Here is a 23,842-nt window from a genome sequence, read left to right as displayed (position 1 = left end):
ATCCTAATCACTCACAAAAAGTTAAGAGGCCATGCCACTAAGACATTTTGATTACGACAATTTTCTACATCACCTAAACTAATAATTCAAGGTTCTGTATTCACATTTGTGACCCAGCAGGTTGTTGTCATATTCCCAGAAGACCTATAGATCTATAAGAGACCCAAAATGCATGATTGGCTGTTTTGTTTTTTTCACAAAGACACGTGTGTTTCAATGATTCCACCATAGAAAAATAAGTATTAGAGGAATCCTTGAAAACTCAAAACCTCCATGATATACATGGTCGTTACAGCCGTGTGTACATTTTTGTTCACAACTGTAAGTATTACACAGCAGTCATTATGCAACAAATCATGGAATGAACTCCTCCCAACAACATGACCGTAGACAGTCAAATTGCAGCTTTTAATGTCAGACTTGTACCTGTCCCGCCGAAGCTTCACTGCTTTGACTTCTGTTGAGAACTCAATTTCAATGACTGTCTTCTTTTTCAGGTCGTCCCAGATCATCACTAGAACAAATGAATGAAAGAAAAAAAAAGGTATACAAATAAACTGGATGGATGGATAGACAGTGTTTAGGTTTTTGCTTATATCAGCACTTGCTTATTATGAGCTGGTGACCTTCCAAGCTTCTGTAGCAATAACAGTGGCAATGTTTGCCACAGGTCTGAAGGTGCTGATTGTCATCCAACAGAAAGGATAGGACAACCTCCCGCAGCACAATCCACTGTCACAACAACTTCACGTTTAGTATATTAACTCGCAATCACAAGCGGAAACACTTTGAAACCAAAAACATGACACTGCTGCTTACTATCAATCAAAACACTTTCCAAATTAATCAGATGGAATTCAAAATGCTTTACAAGTGACTGTTAGTCAATTAATTGCCTGTAAAAATGTGATCAACTGAAAGTATTCGAAACTAAGGCCGAAGACGAGGGACGCGTAGCTTAACTGTTAGAAAGTATATTAACTGTGGTACTTGTTTGTTCTATCAGGTGGAGCCTCTTAATGTTTGATGAGATGGAGTTACAGGGTCTGCTGTCTAACTGCCAACTGTGGCAGTCCTGCTGATAAACTCTGCAGCATAAAGTTAGACAAAGGTGTCTGGCAGCTGTCTACTTCTACCTGAGGGCCTTGCAATTACAAAGCTAGGATTTTAAAATTCTAACACAGGCTGGGAGCTGATTGTCTGTCAACAGATACACTACTAACATTCAGCAGCAGGACAATGACTAAGTGTTTCTAACAACATTCACACTGAAGAGATGTAGTGTATCAGCAATGCTCTCCTCTGATTATAAATCCATTTAGGGGTGGCAGTAAATACTGACACATTTCCTGGACTAATAAAGTTGCTGCAACAGTATTTGTGACTACAGTGAACAAGTCACTATCATGTAGATCAGCTATGAGGATTATTCTAAAATCAAGCTGCTGTAAAGAGATTAATAACGTTATAACTACAGCTCATTTGCCGTGTAACCTCATGTAACAGAGTAGATCCTGCAGCAAACATGAAGCGACAGTTCAGAAGCATGTGGAAAAACGGTCACTAAATGAATTTCTTCCACAATGAAGCAAAACTTTTGGACTTTTTAAAGGAGCCGTGTCATGCAGGTCAGATTGTAGCGTAGTGGCAAACTTGCTTTACTACAGCTTGTGAGTCATTTGTGCTCCGAGTTTAAAATGAAGTGAAAATGTGCAGAGCATCCGGGTGCAGCTTTCATTTGAATGAGTCAGGCATTTTCTTGTAATCCAGTATTCAGTTCTCCTTAATACACTTGAGGTTGAGAGCAGGCAGAAGTCTGCAAATTTTACTTGCAGTGAGCATTTTTTACATATATTTGCTTAACGTTTGGAGCTTAAATCATGTATAACATACTGTAAAGTTAGGTTTTTATCCAAACCACATGTAATGCAAAGAGAATAAAAGAAATGACCAAGTACTGCCCTTTTCCATCCAGTACTGTTAATAATATTAAATAATAGTTGGTTTGTTGATATAAAACAGCTGGTGGAGATAATTCTCCAATCACGTGTCTTTAAATGATTGCAGTGAAAAGGGAAGCAATGAGCTGACTTAACTGAAAGAGTGACAGTTAAATCTCAAACAGTGAATCTAATGTAGAAAACATTACAACAACATGGTATTTCTGTTAGCTTCATGTGTTACTGTGAGGAAGGTTACAATTTTCTCTTTGCCCCACAGACATCTGATGTCTTACATTTGCTGCCATTTTCGTCTCTCCAGTGGAGCCGAAGCTTCAGTGGAAATTGAAGGCACATGCTTTATGTACGTCATCATTTATTCAATAACTCGATTTTTTTTTTTTTATTTATTTTTTTGCTGTTTGTCAAATTTCGCTGTTTTGGTACATCAAGTTCAGAGGCATGAAAATATCTGGGACACTTGCAATTATTTTCCAGAATATTCTGAGTTTCAGGAGGGGTTTATGCACAAATACAAAAATGCATATAAAATTAGGTAGATGGGAAAGCAGACTTCTGACATAAACAAAATGTCCAAGAGCAGGATGTGTCCCCTTTAACACTTAACAAGCTGTGCAGACGCTGACAATGTGAAAATAGTCCTACACGTCATCATGTTAGAGCAGAGGCCTTGGTGTAAGTCCAGCACTGACAATGCTGCTGATGTTGGGACAAAAGCAATCGAACTGAGTAACATATGCAGACACAACATACCTTTGTTAGTTGGGTACTTGGGTTTCTTCCCTCCTCCTACTAGTGCCAGATAGTTACACCTAAACAGCATCTCCACGTGGCCAACCCCGCCCTCCAGGAACTCTGAAACTCAAAGTCATACCTCGTCATTTCGATGCAAACAACAAGTTAACTTTTAACGACAATAAGAAAAGAAAGCAGATGCACAGCGATTTAAATCCCAACTGCTTATTCATCTCTCGTGGCTCAGCTCTGCACAGGCGCAAACAACAACCCCCTTCATTCCACACAGTGAAACTGGCATCCCTCTGCGTGCAGCAGTGCACAGAACATTAGCGGGAAAGCACTGCTGCGTGTTGCAAAGACTGTCAAAGAGCTGCACATGGTTCGGCTCAAGGAAAAGAAAGACCACACTCGGCCCTGTGAACAATACTCGGGCAACCGCTGACCTACAGCAGCTAAATCTGACAGGGTTAGAGAAGTAACTCTGGCACAGGTCATGTGCCAAGTCACATTTTTAACTGTCTTTGGGTAAAACTTCCTCTTATATCCTTCCATGGTTAAGAAGTTTTTCTACAATCACCAACCTAAAACCTTTTAACAAATTAGCCATCAACCACAGAGTCCAGCATTCCTCTTTTACCTCAGTTTGTGATTAAAATGTTAAAGCAACGTCTTTATTAAACTGTCGGCAAACAGTCAATATTTAATTTGTCTTGGAAACCACAAAATACATTACTACTCTGTGATATTTATATTTAAATAACCACTTTTACAGGACGATCCTTGTAACCAGAACTAGAAGTACGCACAAGTGATTTGATTAACAGCTGTTAGCAGGTTACATACAAAATCACAGAACTCAAATTACGCCAGAATAATCTCTGCTATCTCATTACGTGCTTTGTCGTCACCCACATTTCACTACTAATAACCAGTAGCAAGTGGCATTTGAGGACTATGCACACGGTCACAGAAGAAGAGCTACAGCTGGGTAACTTGGGTTTATTTACTCATGCCACTTCAAACAGCAATTAAGCAATACAGCAACTTCAGTGAACTATGGATGCATAGGAGAAAAACATTGATATGATTTGACAATTGATTTGAAAATTTTACAGGGAACACATACACAATTTAACCAATAAACACACCTTGCTTTGTCCAACCTGTATCAAACACGTATATTGTCATCCAACAGTAAGCTTGTACCTGGTGAACACCCAACTTACAACATGTTTGACCAACATCCAGTACACTTTGTTAATAACTATAAATGTCAGTGTCTTGCTGTCTGTTACCTTGCTTCTCCTTCTCTTTGAGAGGATCTGTGTTGTACACACGAAATCCATTCTCCATTCCACAGGCAAAGCATCCTGCAGGGACACACGCAGATCAAACAGCACAAGTCAGAACTGGACCACGAGCTTAAGACAACATTAATCATCTGTTGTGGGCATATCAGGGATTCTGCACAAACATCTTCCCATGGGAATCACCTCATCATACCCCAGCCTTTACTGCGAACTGAACACACAACAGGAGGACACTGGGGATATTAGATTAGTTGGACACAGAGAAAACAGCACTTAAACGCAGCAGATGGAACAAATGATTAACCTCTGCTGGAATCCATGTAAAACGGCCACACCGTATGTAGTCAATGGGCGCCATGGCTCTATGGGGGTCATGTGAGGTCTTCGGTCACTTCACCGTTGTTTCTAAGACGTCTTACAACATGATTTGTCACGATTGTCATATTTAATAAAGATGGCATTGGATTTAGACTAAACGGTCGAGGTTCTTTAACTTTAGGGCCTGTGTAAATGTGCGTGGGTGGGGAGCAAAGTAAATATTACTATGGAACGTAAGCGACTGATTGACAACAATTGACAATCTTTCCTTCTGCAAACTGACAACATGATTTAAAAAAAAAAAGGTTTTCTTTGAAGCAGCAAACAGATTAGGCCAACAGTGGTAGTCTAACGATAACTAAGTGAAGCTAGTTGCTAGCGTTGCCTGGCTAACGCTAGTTGATGGCCGATGTTGTGATCGAGGCACTGCTAGTGCGATGGTCGATAGAAATTCTGCTAACGTTAGCATATATGCTAAGTTCACCTACACCTTTAACTACGTATGCGTTCTTCTTTTTTATTGTACTTATATTTTAATCATGTGTTGGTATATAACTTCACAACCCCCGACTTGCTAACACGTTAGCTGGTTAGCTGATAGATGAAAACAAAAAAAGCTAGCTAATGTTACGTTTCTAGCTAGCAGAGGTCCAACCTGGTAGCTACAGCTAACATTAACCCCACGTTCTTTATTTAAGGTTTCTAGAGAAGCAACAGCACAGCAATATTATCACTACATAATTTTAAGGTGGTGTTAGATAATGTTATGATTAATTTATGCTCATGAAAGAGCTTAGCAATGTTAGCTTAGCATCCACGACGCTGCCAAATTCCGTTTGGAAGAAAAAAAAACGGACGCTTCTTACCATGATCCTGGTTAAATCCAGCGTAAAGGAGCCCGTTCCCGTGAGGATTAGACGGTAGTAAATTCATTATTAGAACAGAACTACCGTATACCAAAAAAACGTTTACAAGTGAATCAAACAGCTGCTGCCCGATGAGCTAACCGGTTACCATTCCTCCGGAGTCTGCTGGGCAGGGAGAGGGAAAACAACCGAGGCTGGTTTCCTGCTTCAGCTGGGTGAGCGGTCACCAGCCAGGATCAAAGGGAGTTTCACTGGACTATGGCAACGTATTGCATATAACGCAGAAAGCTGAAATAACTACATCATCTTTATCAGTACATTTAACTAAAAGTTATCATGTCTCAACGACACAGGCACTGATCAGAGAAGGGTTTGAATGAACCACGACTTCTGACCGTAATCACTGATTTGATCACTTGTGATTAAGACATAGTTTGTTGTCATGCTAATTACAGAGGTCATCTGAGATGTGTGCCGCTAGTGTTACTGTTTCAGAGTTAAGTGGAAGATTGAGTTTCAGAGAATTTTAAAGACAAAAGTATGCTCGTGGCTCGTATTAGAAGAACTGACAAGCGGAAAGTGACGCCTCATCGTCCGTTATGTAACAATTCAGTAGATGTCGTAAGTCCGTTAATGAAACATACGATTATCATAGAACGTACATGTTTTATCTTGGTTAAAGTACTTAATGAAAAAATCCGACAGCTTACGTTATTAAGCCCCAGTGGCCTAATGGATAAGGCACTGGCCTCCTAAGCCAGGGATTGTGGGTTCGAGTCCCATCTGGGGTGGAATCTTTTGAGCTGTCGTCCAGATTCTGGGATTTGATCGGTCTTTGAGAGCCCATCCCAGCCGACAGACGGCCACACGGGAAATCAAACAAGCACGTTCATATTCACACTTACGGATACTTTAGAATCACCAACTAACCGCATGTTTTGGACGCTGGGAGGAAGCGACGCTGCACAGGGAGAACATGCGAACTCCTCACAGAAAGATACCTGGTGTCCTAACCGGGACGCTGTGAGGTGATGGAGCAAACAGAGCCACTGTGATGTCCTAATGATAATAACGGAAATTGTTTTTGCATATCCCAGGTTGTCAGGAAGCTGGGATCAGAGCGCAGTCAGCCACCCTGAGGCACCCCCGCAGAGGGGGTGCCTCAGGAAGCTATCTAAATAAGTTTTCAATATTGTACTGAATGTTTTGTTCATTTCTACCGGGCTTAATAGGCCCATTTCTTCCTGTCTGCTTTATTACATGTGAAGCAGCACACTGACATTTTTATCACAATTATTACTTTGTATCATTAATTCTCTTAAAAGCTGCTTTTATACTAAAACACAATTATGTGCACAATCTAGTGTTCAGCTGTTCTGGAGAATTACTTTTTGAATCCCCTCTCCCTCTTTGTCAAAAGAAAAGTGCAATAGTGTTGCAGCTAATGATAGTTTGGTCTGTAAAATGTCAGAACACTGTGAAAGATACTGAGTAGTGCTTTCCAAAACTCTAAATGATGTCCTCATATGTTTAGCCCATAACCAATCTTGAAAATTTACTCAGGCCAGTTAATCGATTACCAAGCTAATGATTCATACACTAGTGGTTGACAACTGAATATTTGTGGTACATTTAATGTGCAAGCAATTCAAATGCTAAAAGATCTATCGAATGACCTCACGTCTGAAGAAATAAGTGACACTTTGAACGCAACATTCAATTTATTCAAGAAAAAAAAAAGAAGATTCCCAAAGGAATGAATGTTTATATTGTTAATACATACAAATCTTTTGTAGCGCTACAGCAAACTCTTCTGTAAAAAATACAAAGTTACATTTGTATAATGCACTGTACAATGACACTAACAATCCCAGCCATGGCGATAGCAATGAGGCTGACATTTTACAGAAAATGTCCTTCAACTGGAAAACCTGGTGTTATGTTCCCATCATGGTCAGCATCTACACAGGATTAAATCCTCAGCCATGCCTCAAGCTCTGGTCTGCAGCTGATGCTGACATCCTTCATAAGGACTGATAAACTGAACATCCTTGTGGGAATTAGTATCATGAAAAAAAACAAAAAACACCCAACTATGCATGAACAAGTCTCCTGTGTCTTTTTAGGCCATGCAAGCTTGAAAAACCCTTGGTACACACTGTACAAACATATGGCCTCTCTCCAGTATGGGTTCGCATGTGTAGAGTAAGAAAACAGGACTGAACGAAACCCTTTTCACAGATGTTGCACTTAAATGGTCTTTCCCCGGTATGGTACCTCCTGTGGATCTTTAATTCTGCAGCGGATCTGAAAGACTTATCGCAGTCATCGCACTTGAAAGGCCTCTCGCCTGTGTGAATCAAAGTGTGCCTCACCAGCGCGTCCTTGCCAAAGAATCCCTTCCCACAGTGCTCACATGGGAAACGCAGCCCTTTGTGATGGAAATTGTCGTGTTTCAGAAGGCACCTCCTGGAAGTGAAGGTCTTGCCACACTGAGCGCAGGTGAAGGTCGGTGTGGGTTTCTCAGTCACAGGTTCGCCGGAGTGATGTACCCGCTCCACGTGCCTCGTCAGCGTAACGCCATGTCTGAATTTCTTGCCACACTCCCAGCAAAGGAATGGATACGCTTTTGTGTGTTTTTTCTGGTGCTCCACAAGGTCTGAGTATGATCGGAATCTTTTACTGCAATGAGGGCACTGAAATGGCTGGTAACCAGTGTGTTTCCACTCATGCCTGATAAAACGCTTCAAACTGGCAAATGTTGTCTGACAGTGGGAGCAGGTGTAAGGCTCAGTGGGGTTATGGGCGTCAATGTAATGCTTATGAAGGGCCTTGAACACAGGGAAGTTCTCCTCACAGCGGTTACACTGAAACGGTGTGTGGGATTCTTTGTGCATTGCCAATGCTTCTGAGTCACGCACTAGCTTCATACACACCTCGCAGTAGAGTGGGTTGTGAGTCTGTTTGTGGGAATCCAATGTCGACTTGTACTTGAAGGCCTTGTCGCATTCATCGCACCTGAAGCAATGCTTAACATCCTCAGGTCTCTCAGGATCCACCTGCTGCTCAGTGTAGCAAATGTTTCTTAAATGGAACCTGAACGTTTGTTTGCACTTGAACTCAACACTGCAGTGGGGACAGTAGAATGGACCTTCTAGCACACTTTTATTTCCATCAGGGCTTTTCTCTCCTAATTCTTTGTCAGACAGGGAGTAATCTTGGTCTTGGATGGTGCTGTCCGACGGCTGCTCTGCACTGGTTGTCATCCCACTAGATGACTGTTCACCCATGTCTGCTGCCGTCTCTTGATCCTTGGATTTCCTGCCACCCTTTGTACATTTATGTTGTTGCAAGTAGCGCAAGCTCTTATAAAACCTTTTGCACACAGGACAACAGTGAGGCAGTTCCTCCGAGTGCTGGTTCATGTGGCGCTGTAAAAACTTGGCTTGACTCACCACCTTGCCACACACTTTGCATGTTCTGTCGTCCAAGTCGCTGCTTTTGGCAAACTTTTTAGGGCCGCTGTTAACAGTGCTGCCCTGTGTCTTGCCAGATTTCCTCCACTGTGACAGGTAGCGTTTCATCTTGAGTCCTCTGTTCTTTCGCACAGGTCTTTCCCACAAGACATCAATTCCTGCATCTTCTTTTTTCCCTCTTGCTCCACTTCCCACTTCATAGTCTTCATCTACAGTGATTTTCTTTTTCCTGCCACGCCTGTTTGGCTTCTTCTCCACACCGTCCAGCACTGTCACTTGGCCGTCCTCCCCAATGATAAGTGTTTCGGATTGATCATCCTGGTGGTCATCTGCCATTTCACTCTCGCTGGCCTCGGCACCTTCAGCAGGATCTGTTACCACCACAGTGTCCATTTCCGCTTTCACATCAGTGCCAAGACCGAACCACTGGGTTTGCACACACTGTTCAGAGCTCCCAGTTCCCTCCATGTACACCTCTTTGTTCTCTGATTCCACCTCCATCTCTGTGCAGACAGTATACACAAGGCCACTGTCTGCATCCGTGCCCGTCTGCTCGTTGACAATCACGACTCTCTCCACAGGAGGGAGACACAGGGCTGACAAGATTCCACTGTCAACAATGTAAGACTCTGAAAAGAAAAAGATCAAAAGAAACATTTATGAAGAAATATGACAGATTCAAAAGAACAGTGCACCACATGCTAAGAGCAATTATACCTAAACCACTGAATGACAAAGAACTGGTATGTTACTGTGACACTGTTGTAAGATAGTGAAATATTCAACTCACCAATGTCATCTAACTGGCCGAGATCTTTCTGAGTGTCCAGCAAGACTTTGAGCTCCTGAGGCTGAGTGAAAGTGTCCATGTATTCATTCAGAATAGAGGAGGAATCACTGAGGAGTGAGGCAATCTGAAACAAAGAAAAACAGCACTGCATTTTTGAAATGTTAAGAAAAGCTCCTGTAACATCATACAGTTTTACAATACTATAATCTAAAAGCCTATGTTTTAAGTTGTGAGAACAGTTATGGACTTGTGCTTGTGATTATCTAATAGAAAAACATAAGCACCGAATGCATTTAAACAATAAAGATTTGAATAGTACTTAGAAAAAATACGCTGCGTGCAATAAGCTAGTTTTAAAGTGACATATTATTGGTACCTGCTGGAGAGTTTGGGTTGGAAGAAGCTTTTCAAGTCTGGAGAGAAACAGCCACATCAGTGTCTGGATTGCTTTGTCATACGTGGGACCAAAGTCTCCTGGGAAAACATCCTGGAACAGAAAGAAATCCATAAATCACTAATAATGGACTGTGCAAAAAAACAAATATATTCAAACTAATCTGCACGTTTACCAAAAGTTTTTAGTTTAAACTCACATGGAAAAAGTTTTTTCTCTCTTCAGGATCTCTCAGCAGATTTCTGACAAGGCCCATGAAATGACAGTCAGACACGTCTTGCTCTGCTGCAGTCTGCAATTAAGGACAATGTACAACAGAGAATGTCATTTTAGAGCAGAATTGTGATTTTAATTGTTTGTTTTAGAAAAAGAATGGCAAATGCCCAACAATGAGAAAGAAAAAAGGCCCATATTAAAGGAATACATTTAAATCAGTTACAAAGAGACATTAGAATATGTAATACCACATCCATAAAAAAGTTTACACTTACCTCCACACTCCACAAAGATCTGAGGTTCTGCATTCGGTCAAGGTGTGGCTGAATGACATGGATGTCAGCGGTGTCATCAGAGCGACACAGCTCCAGAATCAGCTACAACCACAGAGAAGACTCAATGGTAAACAAGTGATTCTGAGAGATGCTCATGTGCCTACTGTTCTGTTTTATGTTTAACCCACTGAATCCCAAAACCCACCAATGAAGTTAAAAGGCATCTTATCTTAATACACAAATAAAAACAAAAAATGTAAAAAAAAAAAAAAAAATTAAAAAAAAGACAGAAATAAGCAGAGCCAGGAATTAAAAACAGAAATGGTCAGATTTTCAACTTGCTGACATTCCTTAAGCAAGTCATCTTTGACGCGTTATTCTGTTAGAAAATGTAACCCAGTTTTAACGTAAAATTGTGACATTTAAACAAAATAACTTTTTTCTACATGTCTCATTTAAAAATATAGTGTTTGCACCACATTGTGTTACAAAAATATACAATTCTGCACTCCTTGCTGCAGTTAAGAAGCCATAACTGACTCAGCTGTGACAGTCATATGACCAAAAAAACAAACAGATTTAAAAAAAATGTGTAAATTAAATAATCAAAGAAATTCAACTTCATTTTTTCTTTTTTTTATTAATTCATGGCATTCTGTGTCATACTGCAAAGAAGACATTTTTGAATTCTCTCTGCTTCTAGCCATGGTTATGCTGTTTACACAGAGGTGGAGCACTTTACATTGCATTGAACAATGAGAAAATCTGTAACATCTTATGATCCCCTCAAATATTGGTATCTGCATTAGCCATAGCCACTTCATCAGTAACAATAAGAAAATTATCAATACACTGTTTCCCTATTCACTGAAAAGCATGAGATGCTCCTCCCAGAGGAAAACAATCTGACATAACCCTTGATAATAGTCTTCTCACCCTTGGTCACTTCCTTGTTTAAAAACACCCACAACTCTATACCCCACCACCTCCACCTAAGCGATGATGGACTAGACATTAGGATGTGTGTGTAGAGAACCCTATTATTCTATTATCCATACACCGCTTAATCCTCACTAGGGTTGCGGGGGGCTGGAGCCTATCCCAGCTGACTTAGGGCGAAGGCAGGGAACACCCTGGACAGGTCACCAGTCCATTGCAGGGCCACACTTAGAGACAGACAACCAAGCACACTCACATTCACACCTACGGACAATTTAGAATCACCAATTAACCTCAACATGTTTTTGGACTGTGTGGGAGGAAGCCGGAGAACCTGGAGAGAGCCCACGCTGCACGGGGAGAACATGCAAACTCCACGCAGAAAGATTCCAGTGCCCCCACCGGGACGTGAACTGGCAACTTTCTTGCTGCGAGGCAACAGTGCTAACCAACTACGCCACTTTGCAGCCCTGTTCTATTATCCTCATTTTTTAAAATATATGTAAATGTATTCAATTTTGTTTTTCATTGAGGTAATAATATTATCATCCACGTACTTTGATAAATGGACTAAATAAGTCAAAAGCAAAGTAAACCTTTTTTGTCCCGGTCTTCATTAAAATAGGTCACTAAGAATGATTAACATTGAAAATAAAACCTTTTAATGGGATAAAATTTTTCTGGTCCATTGCACAGCCCATGGATACATATTTATTGGTTTTAAAAAACAAAATCATTCAACTTACGCGTGCTCTGAGTCCCAAAATGAGTTCAGCCCGCTGCCTTGTGGAGAGAAGTTGTGGAACAATCTCCGTAACCATAAACACAAACTCCTCAAGCAGCCCATAGTCCGACACAACTTTCTGCTCCACAGTTTGCCAGATGGCTGCAGAGACCAGTCGAATCGGTGGGACCAGAAGGCGCAGAGAAGAGAGGGAAAGAGAGGGACCTGCAAACAGGGAAATACATTTCATGAACACACCCAAATAATTCTCAATTATTCAAGTCATGGAAATCCTAAGAGCTACAGTAAAAAAAAAAATTTAAAAAACAGTTTCACAACAGTTGTTGAAACCTGGCGGTTTCACAATCATTGACACCATGTAGCATGTGAGTCTTAGGTCATAAAAAAAATAATACTGGGTCATTTTTGGAAAAACTTTTTGCCATTTTTTTGTATTTCAAATGTATATTTTCAACACTTGTTAACCACAAACACATTTCCTTCATTTTGTTGAGGCCCAGCTCTGAGTTTCGCAAAAAGTGCATTATCTTTCAGAAAAGTCAGTATGTCAAAATGCCACTAATTTAAATAGGGAACACATTAAACTTCCCATAACCGAAACCTCCACTGAATTTGGAAAATTCTAAGTACAATGTTCAAATGCATCTTTAATTTACAACTAATCGATATGATACTGCATACACAGGAGTTATTTTATGACACCAACTAAGGTTTCATTTTAATCATTGATCGTGTCTTGGTGTACCAACATCACAAATAAACAAAACGGAGATTTCGGGTAATGCTAAAGTGAAGTTTTATGTTTTAGTTCATAGGGGAAAACTGTAGTGTCAAACCCTAAGTGGAAGCGGACTTCCGTTTCTGTGATGTGATACTGACCCTGTATTACACGTCGATAAAGAGCGCACACAAACGTTGCGAATATGTTTCCATATATCCAGTCAGCAAATGTAATTGTTTAGACTATTGTTTGAGGGTTGTCGCAGTTCACCCGAAACCAACATTCACTTCAGTGTCTGACTTCCCAGCAGCTAGTTTAACTATCATTAGCATACGATAGCACCAGCGATAGCTTGCGTTGGCATTGCAACAATCAAACTGCGACTTAAATAACATACTGCATTTATCTTAGCTACATGTGCCCATAGTAGGATAAAGCGAGGGTTATTATTGACAGGCTGAATCCCATTTAAATGTATCATGTAGTGAACTGTCTTTAAAAAACATCAGTTTCTTCACAACGTTAGCATTGCTATTCCCGCGCGCGGGCTGCGTTGCGGCCTAGCTAAACAAATCGGTCTGTAGTCGTTAATACTCACCGGCTAACTCAGAAATAGCTCCGTCCATCCTGTGCGGGCTCTGCCGTTACATTACCAACACGGAGAACAGTGTTCGTCGCTCGACCGGAGTCAAACTTAATGTTTTTAGGGAGGTTCTGTCCAACAAACGAAGTCACCCAAGTCAGCTTTGTGCGTCAACGGTTGCCTTGCGTTCCTTCCGGAATAACAGTCCGGCCACAGGCAGTGTGAGTTTCATTAGTTCCGCGTTAAAATAAATAAATAAATAAATAACAATTTGTTGTTTTGGTTGTTTGTTTTTGCGCATGTAGATAAAACCTAAAATAATATTTATATGTATTCTTGCCCTGGACAGACATGTCATGTTTTAGCCAAAAGATTTCTTGGTTTAATGCATTTTTACAAACACAAAACAACAGTACAAAGTGCCTACTAAAGAATACTTTCACCAACGGACTACTTTTCTTCATCATAAAGTTAACATAAATGTTTGAAACTGACAAAATGTTTTTGCTGTAGCCAGATTTGGATTTGTTTGATATTACATTTTGAGCTATTATCTGTAAAGGGGCACCTATTGCATGCAGTACAACAAAGTGTTGTCCAAAAACTATCCAGGGAAGGGGAAAAGTTACATACATGAGAATAAAAACACATTTTCTTTCTCTTTTTGAATCATAGTTTTACTTTACTTTGATTGTCAGACGATTGATTTCCAGCAGATATAATAGAATAAACACTGTTCAACTACATAATCCAAGATAAATGAATGACATCATTTTCCCAATGTTATTTTTCCTGCTCCAATACAGTTGTTTTCTCCCAGCAATTCCACAAATGACTTCTTATTTCTTTTGTTATTTCTTTACCCCTTTTGACCATTTAACAATTACAATTCTGCTGATTCCTTGCCTGTTTTCATTTTTTATTTTGCTCACTTGTTTTTGTCCACTTGTTGTCTCCTACCTTCCTCTTCCATTTCCTCCTCCTCTTCATATAACGATGTCATAAGAGAGGGAAGCCTTTAAGTTTATATGTATTATCTGATCTGCTTGGAATAAAGTCAGGACCATATGCACCTCATGTTGATATTTTCTCTGCCTTATTTAGATTTAGACTTTTTTCTTCTTCTTGCCATTTCTTAAAGCTGCATTCAGCCATGGAATATTACTGTCTACTGGATTTATAATCAGTTTGCTCTTTAGTATCGTACCCTGTACTGGGGGCTCATCTTTATTTCTACGTAGCTGTGAATTTGAGGTATGGTGGTTTTTGTTCCTGTCACACATAAACCCACTGTGAGCTCATTTTTCACTGCAGTTTAAAATTCTGCACCTTGTAGGAAACAGAACAACCAGTGCTAGAAGTAGACATAACTCAAAAATGTCTTCTGTGTAGTATGATACAGTTATAATGTCAGATACCACAAATAAAACAAAAGCTGATTGTTTTTATTAATTTTACCAAAATGTAAAAATAAAAAAACACACACACAAAAAAACTAGAATCAACATGTACAACATTTTTCTCACAGGTGTTACAAAACCTGGAAAGAACTGCCTGATCCATATGGTGTAGATAATTTACCACTTACAGTTTTACTTTGTTTCCACACTTGTTTTGTATCTGGTCTAAACACAGCCTGCAGCTCAGCTGAAAATGAAATTAAATGAAAAATACTTTATTTATCCCAGAAGGGAAATTCAATGAAATGAAATGAAATTAAACATGTAAAGTGATTTTGATTAAATATGACCCTTTTAAGCTTAGAATTGGTGAAGTTTACCAATGGAGTAGTAGTCACAGATGAGTAATTCAAGGATCATTTAGTTTAAATGGTGTAATTTGAGTGCTTTATTGTAGTTTGCTTATTTTATATAAGATAACGTGCCTCAGATACCCGCCAATGAGTTTTGGGGTTCCAAGGGTCAAACAGTTCTTCACCAGTTCAACATCACACAACTGTAAGACACAACAGACAGTCTGAAAATGATCAAAATTGATGCAGGAGAAACACAAGTCTCTTTTTTATTCCAGACACATGCATGAGTTCAAAATGTGTTCAAATATGATAAATATGAAGCCAAAAGCTGTTTAAAACTCACTTTGTGTGAGAGAAATCACAGGACACACCAGTTCACAAAGGGGATTGTTTCAGCCTGCAAAACACTGCTTAAGAGTATGAAAGACAGCAGCACTGCCGTAATCTAAAAACCTATCCAGAAGGCACAGTCTCAACCAAACCCTGGCAAAACACACCCGAATCTGCTGCAGAACCGTCAGCAATCAAGTTCTCCTGAAATAGGAGAGCAAAGCTAAACAGGCGGAGTACCTTTTACATGCATAGGATGACAGTCAGTGGTCCAGCACTGATCAGTCTTGGGTCCAATGAAAACACCATGAATTTATTCAAGATTTACTTGAAATGTTTAGTACGCAAACCTGGCTCAGGACTTAGGCAGGTGATTAAATGATTGTCGTTGCTTTAACAATTCCTTCCCTACAGGGTTAATGTGTAATGAATGTATGAAGCAGCTTTTTATGTCTCAGCATGCTGTAGACCTTGGGGAAAGCCTTGCCACAGATATGGCAAACAAATGGCTTCTCTCCTGAATGTATTTTTGCATGTGCATTGAGATAACACATTTTTACAAAGCCCTTTCCGCAGACCTCACATTTATATGGCCTCTCTGTAGTATGGTGTATAAGGACATGCCTCTTCACTTCAGAGGTCGATCTGAAGTACTTGTCACATTCAGGCACAGTGCATTTGAAAGGTCTCTCTCCTGTGTGGATTAACTTATGTCGAGCCATTGTCGACGCTGAGACCATCTTTTCACAGTACGGACACGGATTACGGAAGAATTCATTAAAGTGTTTGCTCCTCTGGTGTTTTTTCAGGGCTCCTTTCTCTTTGAAGGATTTCTCACACTGAGAGCAAGAATGCTTCTTCTCATTTCGAGACTCGCTGTGGATGAGGTTCAAGTGCCTCAACAGGTTGGACTTGTGAGAGAAAGTCTTGCCGCACTCTGCACACAGGTAGGGCTTCTCTCTGGTGTGAACTCTTTCATGGTAAATGAGGTCTGCATCCGATTTGAACCTCAAGCTGCACTGAGCACACTGGAACGGCAGGTGACCCGTGTGGTGCCATTCATGTATGATTAAAAAGCGCAGCCTGGGTAAACTTTTAGGACAGTGGTTACATTTAAATGGCCTGCTTATTTTATGGATGTTTTCACAATGCCTGAGCAAGGGCTTGAACAGAGTGAAGGACTCATCGCAGCGGTTGCACTGAAACAGAGTGTGTGAGGCCTTGTGCCTTGCTAACGTTGCTGCATCTCGTAGCACCTTTCTGCACACACTGCAGTAGAGTTCGTTGTGGGTTAGGATGTGCCTTTGCAGTGAAACTTTGTACCTAAATGCCTCATCGCATTTGTCACATTTGTAAAGATTCTGGGCTTCGTCCGGCTTTTCTGGATCTATGTGCTGCTGACCGTACTCATAGCAGGTCTTGTTTAAGTGGTTCTTAAGAGATGTTAAGAGTTTGAACCTGCTGTCACATCGAGGGCAGGCGTAATCATCGGTGGGAAAGTGGATTTTCATGTGAGTTCTCAGGCTTGTGTGCACATGGTCTTTGCAGATAAAACACTGGACTTTATGAATCTTTTTTGGAGGTTTACCTCTGCTGTCGGAGCTGCCTGGCTCTCTGCCAGCAGCGGATACATTTTTAGGAGCCAAGAGGAAAGGGTTCTCATTTGAGCAACTCGAATCATTTTCAGCAGCACTACTGACAGGACTCACAAATGAAGAGTCATCATCTGAGTAGTGAGACCATGAATCAGCTTCACTGGAACCACTGTTAAAAGTCTTATGGCAAGAGCCCTCATCGGAATAATAAGACCAGGAGTCGTCTTCACTGATAGGAGCAATATAGGAGGAGTCTTTGTTGAGGTCGCTTGAATCCTTATTGTCTGAGACTGCTGGAGGTGGCCTGTTAGACGCTTTTGTTTTCCTTGAAGCAGATTTGCTGTTAGGGAGAGCTTCACAAAGTCCTCGTTTCTCCTCCAGCAGAAACTTCTTCATTCTCAGGCCTCTGTTTGGTCTCACAGGTCGGCTAAGTGAAGACACCGGCATGTCAAGTCTTTTTATTCGAACCTGACACTCCTTTAGAGGGTAAGCATCCTTCACTTGAATTGGAAGGTCTACATTTTCTTCATGTCTTGTTTTAGAAGTCTGAATAGTTTTTTCGTTCTTTGACTCACTTGACTGGTGATCTGTGGTTGTGTCAGTTTTATTTTGTGCTGTATGAGACATTCTTAAAGATCCCTTCTCCAAATCTGACGTACACGTCAGCACATCATCCCAGATGTTGTCTTGTGTTTGCACTTCAAGTGTCTCCGTTCTTTCTCCAAAGGGAAGCTTGAGGGCTGAGATGATACAGGTACCATCCAAGAAACTTTCTGAGAAGAGAAAAAACAGTCTTAGAAAACAGCAAATGTTGAGACCCAAGTGCCACTCCTGTTCAAATAAATATACATCTGGAGCACATCATTAAGAGAAAACTAAATCTATAAAGCTGCAGTCATTAATTTTTTGGCTACATGGACATCCTAACAAGTTAGATACTTAGCATAACAATAATATCACCTTATAAAGTTGTGGTGAATGTTTTAAACTGACTACTTATTGTCAGCTCACAGATGTAGCATGTGGCTCTAGAAATTTCTGCTCTCTGCGTAAACAACGTAAATATGTTTTGTTTGTTTTTTAAAACAATGTTTCTCATGTACAGTTATCATGAACAAAGAAACTAGCTGTAGAGAACAAAGCCGTTTTATAGACCAAGCTGTAAACAAAGCTGTATTTCTGTTACTTGCTTTTAGAGCAGGGGTTCCAATCCTGGTCCTCGAGAGCCACAGTCCTGCATGTTTTAGATGTTTCCCTCTTCCAGCAGACCTGATTCAAATGATCAGGATCGTTATCAGGCTTCTGCAGAGCTTGATGATGAGCTGATCATTTGAATCAGGTCTGCTGGAAGAGGGAAACATCTAAAACATGCAGGACTGTGGCTCTCAAAGACCAGGATTGGACACCCCTGTTTTAGAGCAAGCGTCCAGTGGACATAGGAGGTACTACACTTTTAGGAATTTTATGTTGGCTTTTCTTTTCTAGCCCTGGAAGTTGCCACTTGATCCACACCAGGTGCTGTAAAATGTTTCACCTTTAAACTCCTCTTTAACCATGTTCTTGTATTGCAACATATCTCCAACTTCGTTGTACACTGTATAATGACAATAAAGGGCATTTGGGCATCCATTCATTCATTCATGATATATTACTGCACCTCTAATGGACACCAATTATACTCCTCAGCACCAAAAGCAAAGTTCTATTACACATTCAGTGCTAACATTTTCTCAAAAAGTGCGAAAACTTACCTTTGTGGTCCAGTTTGGTGAGGTCTTTTTGATACTGCAGCAGAGTTTTGAGTTCCTCCTGCTGAAACACAGACTGCATGCAGTCCTCTAGAACTGAGGACACCTCACCCAGCATGGATGCAACCTGTAGAAAATGAAAATAGAAGTAAAGATAAGGGGCAGAAAGGGAAATGTATGTCCATAAATCTAGCCCAAAGTGATATTAAAAATACCTTTTTGTTTGTACCTGTTGGACAGTTTGATGAGGAAGAAACATTTCAAGTCTGGACAAAAACCGCCACATTAAGGTGTGAAGAGCTTTATCATATGTGGGACCAAACTCTTCAGGGAAAACTTTCTGAAAACCAGAAACTATATTAGGACAAAAGCAATTCATTTTGCTGACACAGAAGCAAGTAAGAACAAAATGAAACCACTTCAGTAGCGGATGACATTTCTGCACGTTAGCAGCAGAAAACTACTAGTGAATAAGTCTTTGATACACATGTTGCACTTAATATATTGGTAGCAATATACAACTAAACTGACCTGAAAAAAGTGTTCCCTCTGGTCAGGATTTTTTAGCAAGCTCCTGACAAGATCCACAAAGTCTGAGTGTGGCAAGTCGATATTTGTATCACCAGCCTGCAAGACATGATATCATGGAACGTGACAGCAAAGGAAATGACCAAAATTGAAGCATAACTTTAAAACGCATGCTACTTTTTTGAAATATGAGCTATACTTTTTATTTTAAATCACCTCCATGAGCCATGCCTCCACGAACATTTGCATCCTGTCCAGGTGGTGCTGAACAGTCTCAACATCAGCAGGAGACTCAGGATGACACAACTCCAGGATCAGCTGAAACCACAAAGCAACTATTGCTTTACAAACACAAAGCAAATTCCTTTCTATTAAAATTGACTTATCTTGTATTATTGTAGTATTCAGAGTACAAGTGAGAAGTTTGGACACATCTACTTATTCAAGAATATTTCTTCATTTTTGCTATTTTGTCCATTTTAGAACAAAACAGAAGACCCCTAAACTATGAAATAATGCATATGGAATTATCTAGTAATTGTAGTAAGGAAATTGTAAGATGAAAAAAGTGTGAACAAAGCAAAGGCTGTTTCAGATTTGATCATATTCTTCAAAGTAGCCACTGTTGGCTCTGATGACAGGTTTGCACACTGTAGGCAACTTCTTGACCACCTTCACCTGGAATGGTTTTCAGTTAACAGGTGGTGACCTTTGTCGAAGGTTAACAGGGAAAATTTCTTGTGCTTTTGTTGCTTTTGGGACCATCAGTTGTGTTGTGTTGTAGTGAGCTTGTGTTGGCACACAGCAAACAGCTGTATTCAGCTACTGCAGAAATTCATAGTACAACAAAAACTGCTCAACTGAGTAAATGAAATAGGTTAATCTGTTCGTAGAAAGAACTGAAGGCAACATTTAACAAGCGAGACTACCACAACTTCCTGCAGAGACACACCATCCCACCTGTTTCAGTGGCAACATCTGTTTTTTTGAAGAGGACAAAGAACCAGAAACACCCCTCATGGCTCTGTATGACCGTTTGACCAAGACGTAGAGTGATGCATTACATGACCTGGTTCCTGGTGGAGCACGGAGTGGAGGAAAAGCAGCCCACAAGGATAGGTGGGAAGATTGTTGGAAAAGCTCCAGGCGACCTCACGAAGCTGGTTGAGAGAGTGACCAGTGTACCAAGGTTTGTTTACAATTGACAGCTATCTATAACCAGCAGGCTCCCTACAAGGCCACATCTATATTAGACTGCACAGAGCAGCCGCTTTACTTTGAGCTTCAAACTCGTACTACAGACTGTGGACTTTGGGGAGCATGTGTCAAGTGCAATACAATTATAATGTGCCACTGATCTGCTTAATTTGCACATGTAAGTTTAAAAATAGTTTTGTTATATTAGTGTGTTCTGTACATTGTAAGTACGGAAATCGTTTAGTATTTTTTTGGTACTTGTGATGTTTTGTTTTTTCTTAATCTTGTGTCACCAACTCCAAGTTTCCCAGTTGAACAAAAAGTCATTTTATTGTTCCACATGGGAAATTTGGCTGCATAACTGAACTTTTTTGTTTGTTATATTAATCTACAATTTTGTTTTACACTATAGAAAACAGTAAAAATAAAGAAAAACGTATTAAGGAGTAGGTGTGTCCTAACTCTTACCTGGTAATGTATATTACAAATAATTTAAACTATCCATCCATCCATTATCTATACACCGCTTAATCCCCATTATCCCAGCCGACTTAGGGTGAAGGCAGGGGACACCCTGGACAGGTCACCAGTCCATCGCAGGGCTACACTTAGAGACAGACAACCAAGCACACTCACATTCACACCTGCAGACAATTTAGAATCACCAATTAACCTCAACATGTTTTTGGACTGTGTGGGAGGAAGCCAGAGAACCTGGAGAGAACCCACGCTGCACGGGGAGAACATGTAAACTCCACACAGAAAGATTCCGGTGTCCCCACCGGGACGCAAACCGGCAACCTTCTTGCTGCGAGGCAACAGTGCTAACCAACTGCGCCACCTTGCAGCCCTAATTTAAACTACAATAAAAAATATCTATATTATATTACCTTTACTTGCTGTTTTACATGTGTGTCGAGTTTAAAATAAATGAATCACAGAAAAAATACCAATTTCCAAAGCCAGTGATAAAAGAAGATAAAATATATTAACTGTTATTACGTCATTCCAATAAGACTAAAGCACAACTGGGAAGTATGCCATTTACGAGGATTAATGCACTTTAACATATATAGCTGAGGTTGATTGAGTACTTAATGAGTGTCGATTTAGAAAAATCTGTACTTTGAGCTTCAGCCCCTGCTATAAAGATTGTGCTACATCAGTGTTTACTTTTAGTTTTAAAGCTGCAACTGAAGCCATTCTTTGGAACATGTTTGATAAGTAGCAGGACTCAGTGGCAGCAACTGTTCAAAAGTTCAAATGCTATCTATTTGGACCATAAGTGCTCTGTACAATCTGACTACTAAAGGCTTTACAAGCCGGACATCTCTGAAGTTTCAGTGCTGCAACCCAATTCAGGCTCTCACTAGTTACTAAGAACCTACAAAGGACTTCCGTCACAAACTTAGCAAAAATTTACTTAAAAAACTCATTTGCCTCACCCAGAAATAAGGGGCGTATTTGAGGGCATAACTGTATACTATAAGGCCTTATATCACTGTAAAAAATAAAAAAACTCAAATGTTTGAAGCAATCAAAGAAATAGGGAGAGGAAAGCTTGGAGCTGGCATGTTGTTGCTGCAGGACAATGCACCGGTCCACACAACAAAGGTGGCAGAAGCAGCCAGATGTGACTTTGAAGTGTTGCCCCATGAACCTTACTCATCGGAAGGGACATTGTTTGACTTACATCTGTTTCCCAAACTGAAATCCCACCTGCGTGGTCGCCTTTTTTAAAGTGATGATGAAGTCATATTAAGAAGTGTCGGGAGGCTCAAGATGTGACCTTCTTCCACGTAGGGATAGCAAAGCTTGAAAATCAGTGGACACAGTGCAATGAAGCTGTGTTGAAAAAATAATGCAATAACAATCTTTATCCTGTTTTGTTTTCTGGTAAAGCCAAAAACTTTTTGAAGTACCCACGTAGACTTAACAGCTGGTGAAACCTGATTCTGATCTTCCTGTGAGAAATGAGGATAAGTAAATTAGTGAGACCCTCAGAAGGATCCTATTCTCTGCCACACAGAGATGCTCAGCCTGGTGGTCTAAAGGAGAGTCTGATGGTAGTGACAGGGCTCCAGACTGCGATAATTTTTTGAAAGTGTGCGAGTTGAAATTTCAAATGGTCGCACTGGTGAGAGTGCATCATTAAGCTGTATTAGTGCCACTGTAACCGGCACAGGAGGCTGATGTTAACCACACTGGTGGGAAGTAGAACTTTAATAGCTGTACTTACACTTAAAAATGCGGTTAGCTCATGAAAAATGGAGCACACCTACATTTGCTGTTTTTTTTCGCTCATAGAAAAGACAGCAAATAATCACTCGGTTTCATCACAGACAAATCTGACATTAGAACGACCTAGTTCAGAATTTTTAAAGTCATTTTTGGTCACACACCTGTCTGAGTACACCGCAGCCACCAAGCAGCATCTACCACAGTCTGCAATGTAGGGCGTTTAGGGAACATTGGTAAACAGTGTCTATCGATAAGAAAATGTTCAGCAAGTCATATGTTTTGCCTTTGACAAGGTGCTACCAGTGAAAAAGTTAGTCTGGAGCCCTGTAGTGATTTATTGAGAGGGATTTGAAACATGCCTATATTTGACATCATCAAAATCAAAGAGTGCTTTACGTATTATATTTCAGCCATAATAAAAAAAATCCTGAAATAAAACATTTCCCACAGGCATAGTTATGAAAGGACAAAAAGCAAGATCCCCACAAAGACAGTACGTTTAGCTCAAAGCCACAGTGGTCATGTTTACACGTAATTCTCTAGCAAAATTGAAGCAGATGTTTAAAATGTTAAAAAATAAAAAAAGAATTATACTTGTTTCCAGTGTCTACTTTGGAGTGAATAAAGTAGAAGAAGCCAGAAGAAAACACAACTACTGCATCACTCTTCAGATGTTACTACTGTCCTCACCCGTGCTTTGAGGCCCAGGATGAGTTGGGCCCTCTGTTGGCTGGTGAGTAGCTCTGGAACGATGTCTGTAACCATGGACACAAACTCCTCAACCATCCCATAGTCAGCCACAACCTTCTGCTGTAGAGTCTGCCACATCGCTGCTGAGACCAGCTGAAGTGGAGAGACCAGGAGGCGCAGGGCAGAGAGGGGAAGAGGAGCTCCTGTAAACATAAGCAGGCCGTCTTAACCAAGAAAAAAAAAATGTCTTTTTGGTTGTTTTTTTGGGGTTTTTTTTAATTGCTATATTCTAAATGGAACCATCCATCCATTTTCTATACACTGCTTAATCCTTATGAGGGTCGCAAGGGGACTGGAGTCTATCCCATCTGACTTACGGCGAAGGCAGGAGACACCCTGGACAGGTCACCAGTCTATCACAGGGC

The 23,842-nt window shown here is 40.5% G+C and overlaps 2 protein-coding genes and 1 non-coding gene across 3 annotated transcripts in view; 1 reads left to right on the top strand and 2 right to left on the bottom strand.

Annotated features, from left to right (window-relative positions):
- The window catches only part of wdr45b (WD repeat domain 45B), a 14,913-nt gene extending 9,535 nt beyond the window's left edge, over positions 1-5,378 (bottom strand). The window contains exons 1-4 of the mRNA XM_008278382.1: positions 5,194-5,378; positions 3,995-4,069; positions 2,715-2,816; positions 427-514 (exon numbers count right to left, since the gene is read on the bottom strand). Of these exons, the coding sequence (XP_008276604.1) occupies positions 427-514; positions 2,715-2,816; positions 3,995-4,069; positions 5,194-5,260 (332 nt within the window). The 5' untranslated portion in view covers positions 5,261-5,378. The remainder of the gene's footprint in view (positions 1-426; positions 515-2,714; positions 2,817-3,994; positions 4,070-5,193) is intronic.
- Positions 5,379-5,911: 533 nt separating this feature from the next.
- On the top strand, positions 5,912-5,984 carry trnar-ccu (transfer RNA arginine (anticodon CCU)). Its single transcript has one exon. It is a non-coding gene; the product is annotated as a tRNA-Arg (tRNA).
- A 911-nt stretch (positions 5,985-6,895) lies between these two features.
- LOC103354838 (uncharacterized) overlaps positions 6,896-23,842 on the bottom strand; it is a 19,182-nt gene continuing 2,235 nt past the window's right edge. The window contains exons 2-13 of the mRNA XM_008278392.1: positions 23,418-23,620; positions 19,506-19,607; positions 19,293-19,388; positions 18,991-19,101; positions 18,765-18,888; positions 15,840-17,786; positions 12,030-12,232; positions 10,345-10,446; positions 10,053-10,145; positions 9,836-9,946; positions 9,460-9,583; positions 6,896-9,298 (exon numbers count right to left, since the gene is read on the bottom strand). Coding sequence (XP_008276614.1) covers positions 7,287-9,298; positions 9,460-9,583; positions 9,836-9,946; positions 10,053-10,145; positions 10,345-10,446; positions 12,030-12,232; positions 15,840-17,786; positions 18,765-18,888; positions 18,991-19,101; positions 19,293-19,388; positions 19,506-19,607; positions 23,418-23,620 — 5,228 coding nt within the window. The 3' untranslated portion in view covers positions 6,896-7,286. The remainder of the gene's footprint in view (positions 9,299-9,459; positions 9,584-9,835; positions 9,947-10,052; positions 10,146-10,344; positions 10,447-12,029; positions 12,233-15,839; positions 17,787-18,764; positions 18,889-18,990; positions 19,102-19,292; positions 19,389-19,505; positions 19,608-23,417; positions 23,621-23,842) is intronic.

This window comes from Stegastes partitus, unplaced genomic scaffold, assembly GCF_000690725.1.
Source record: "Stegastes partitus isolate 25-593 unplaced genomic scaffold, Stegastes_partitus-1.0.2 Scaffold122, whole genome shotgun sequence".
Classification (NCBI taxonomy): Eukaryota; Metazoa; Chordata; class Actinopteri; family Pomacentridae; genus Stegastes; species Stegastes partitus.
This window is presented reverse-complemented; position numbering and strand designations above follow the sequence as displayed.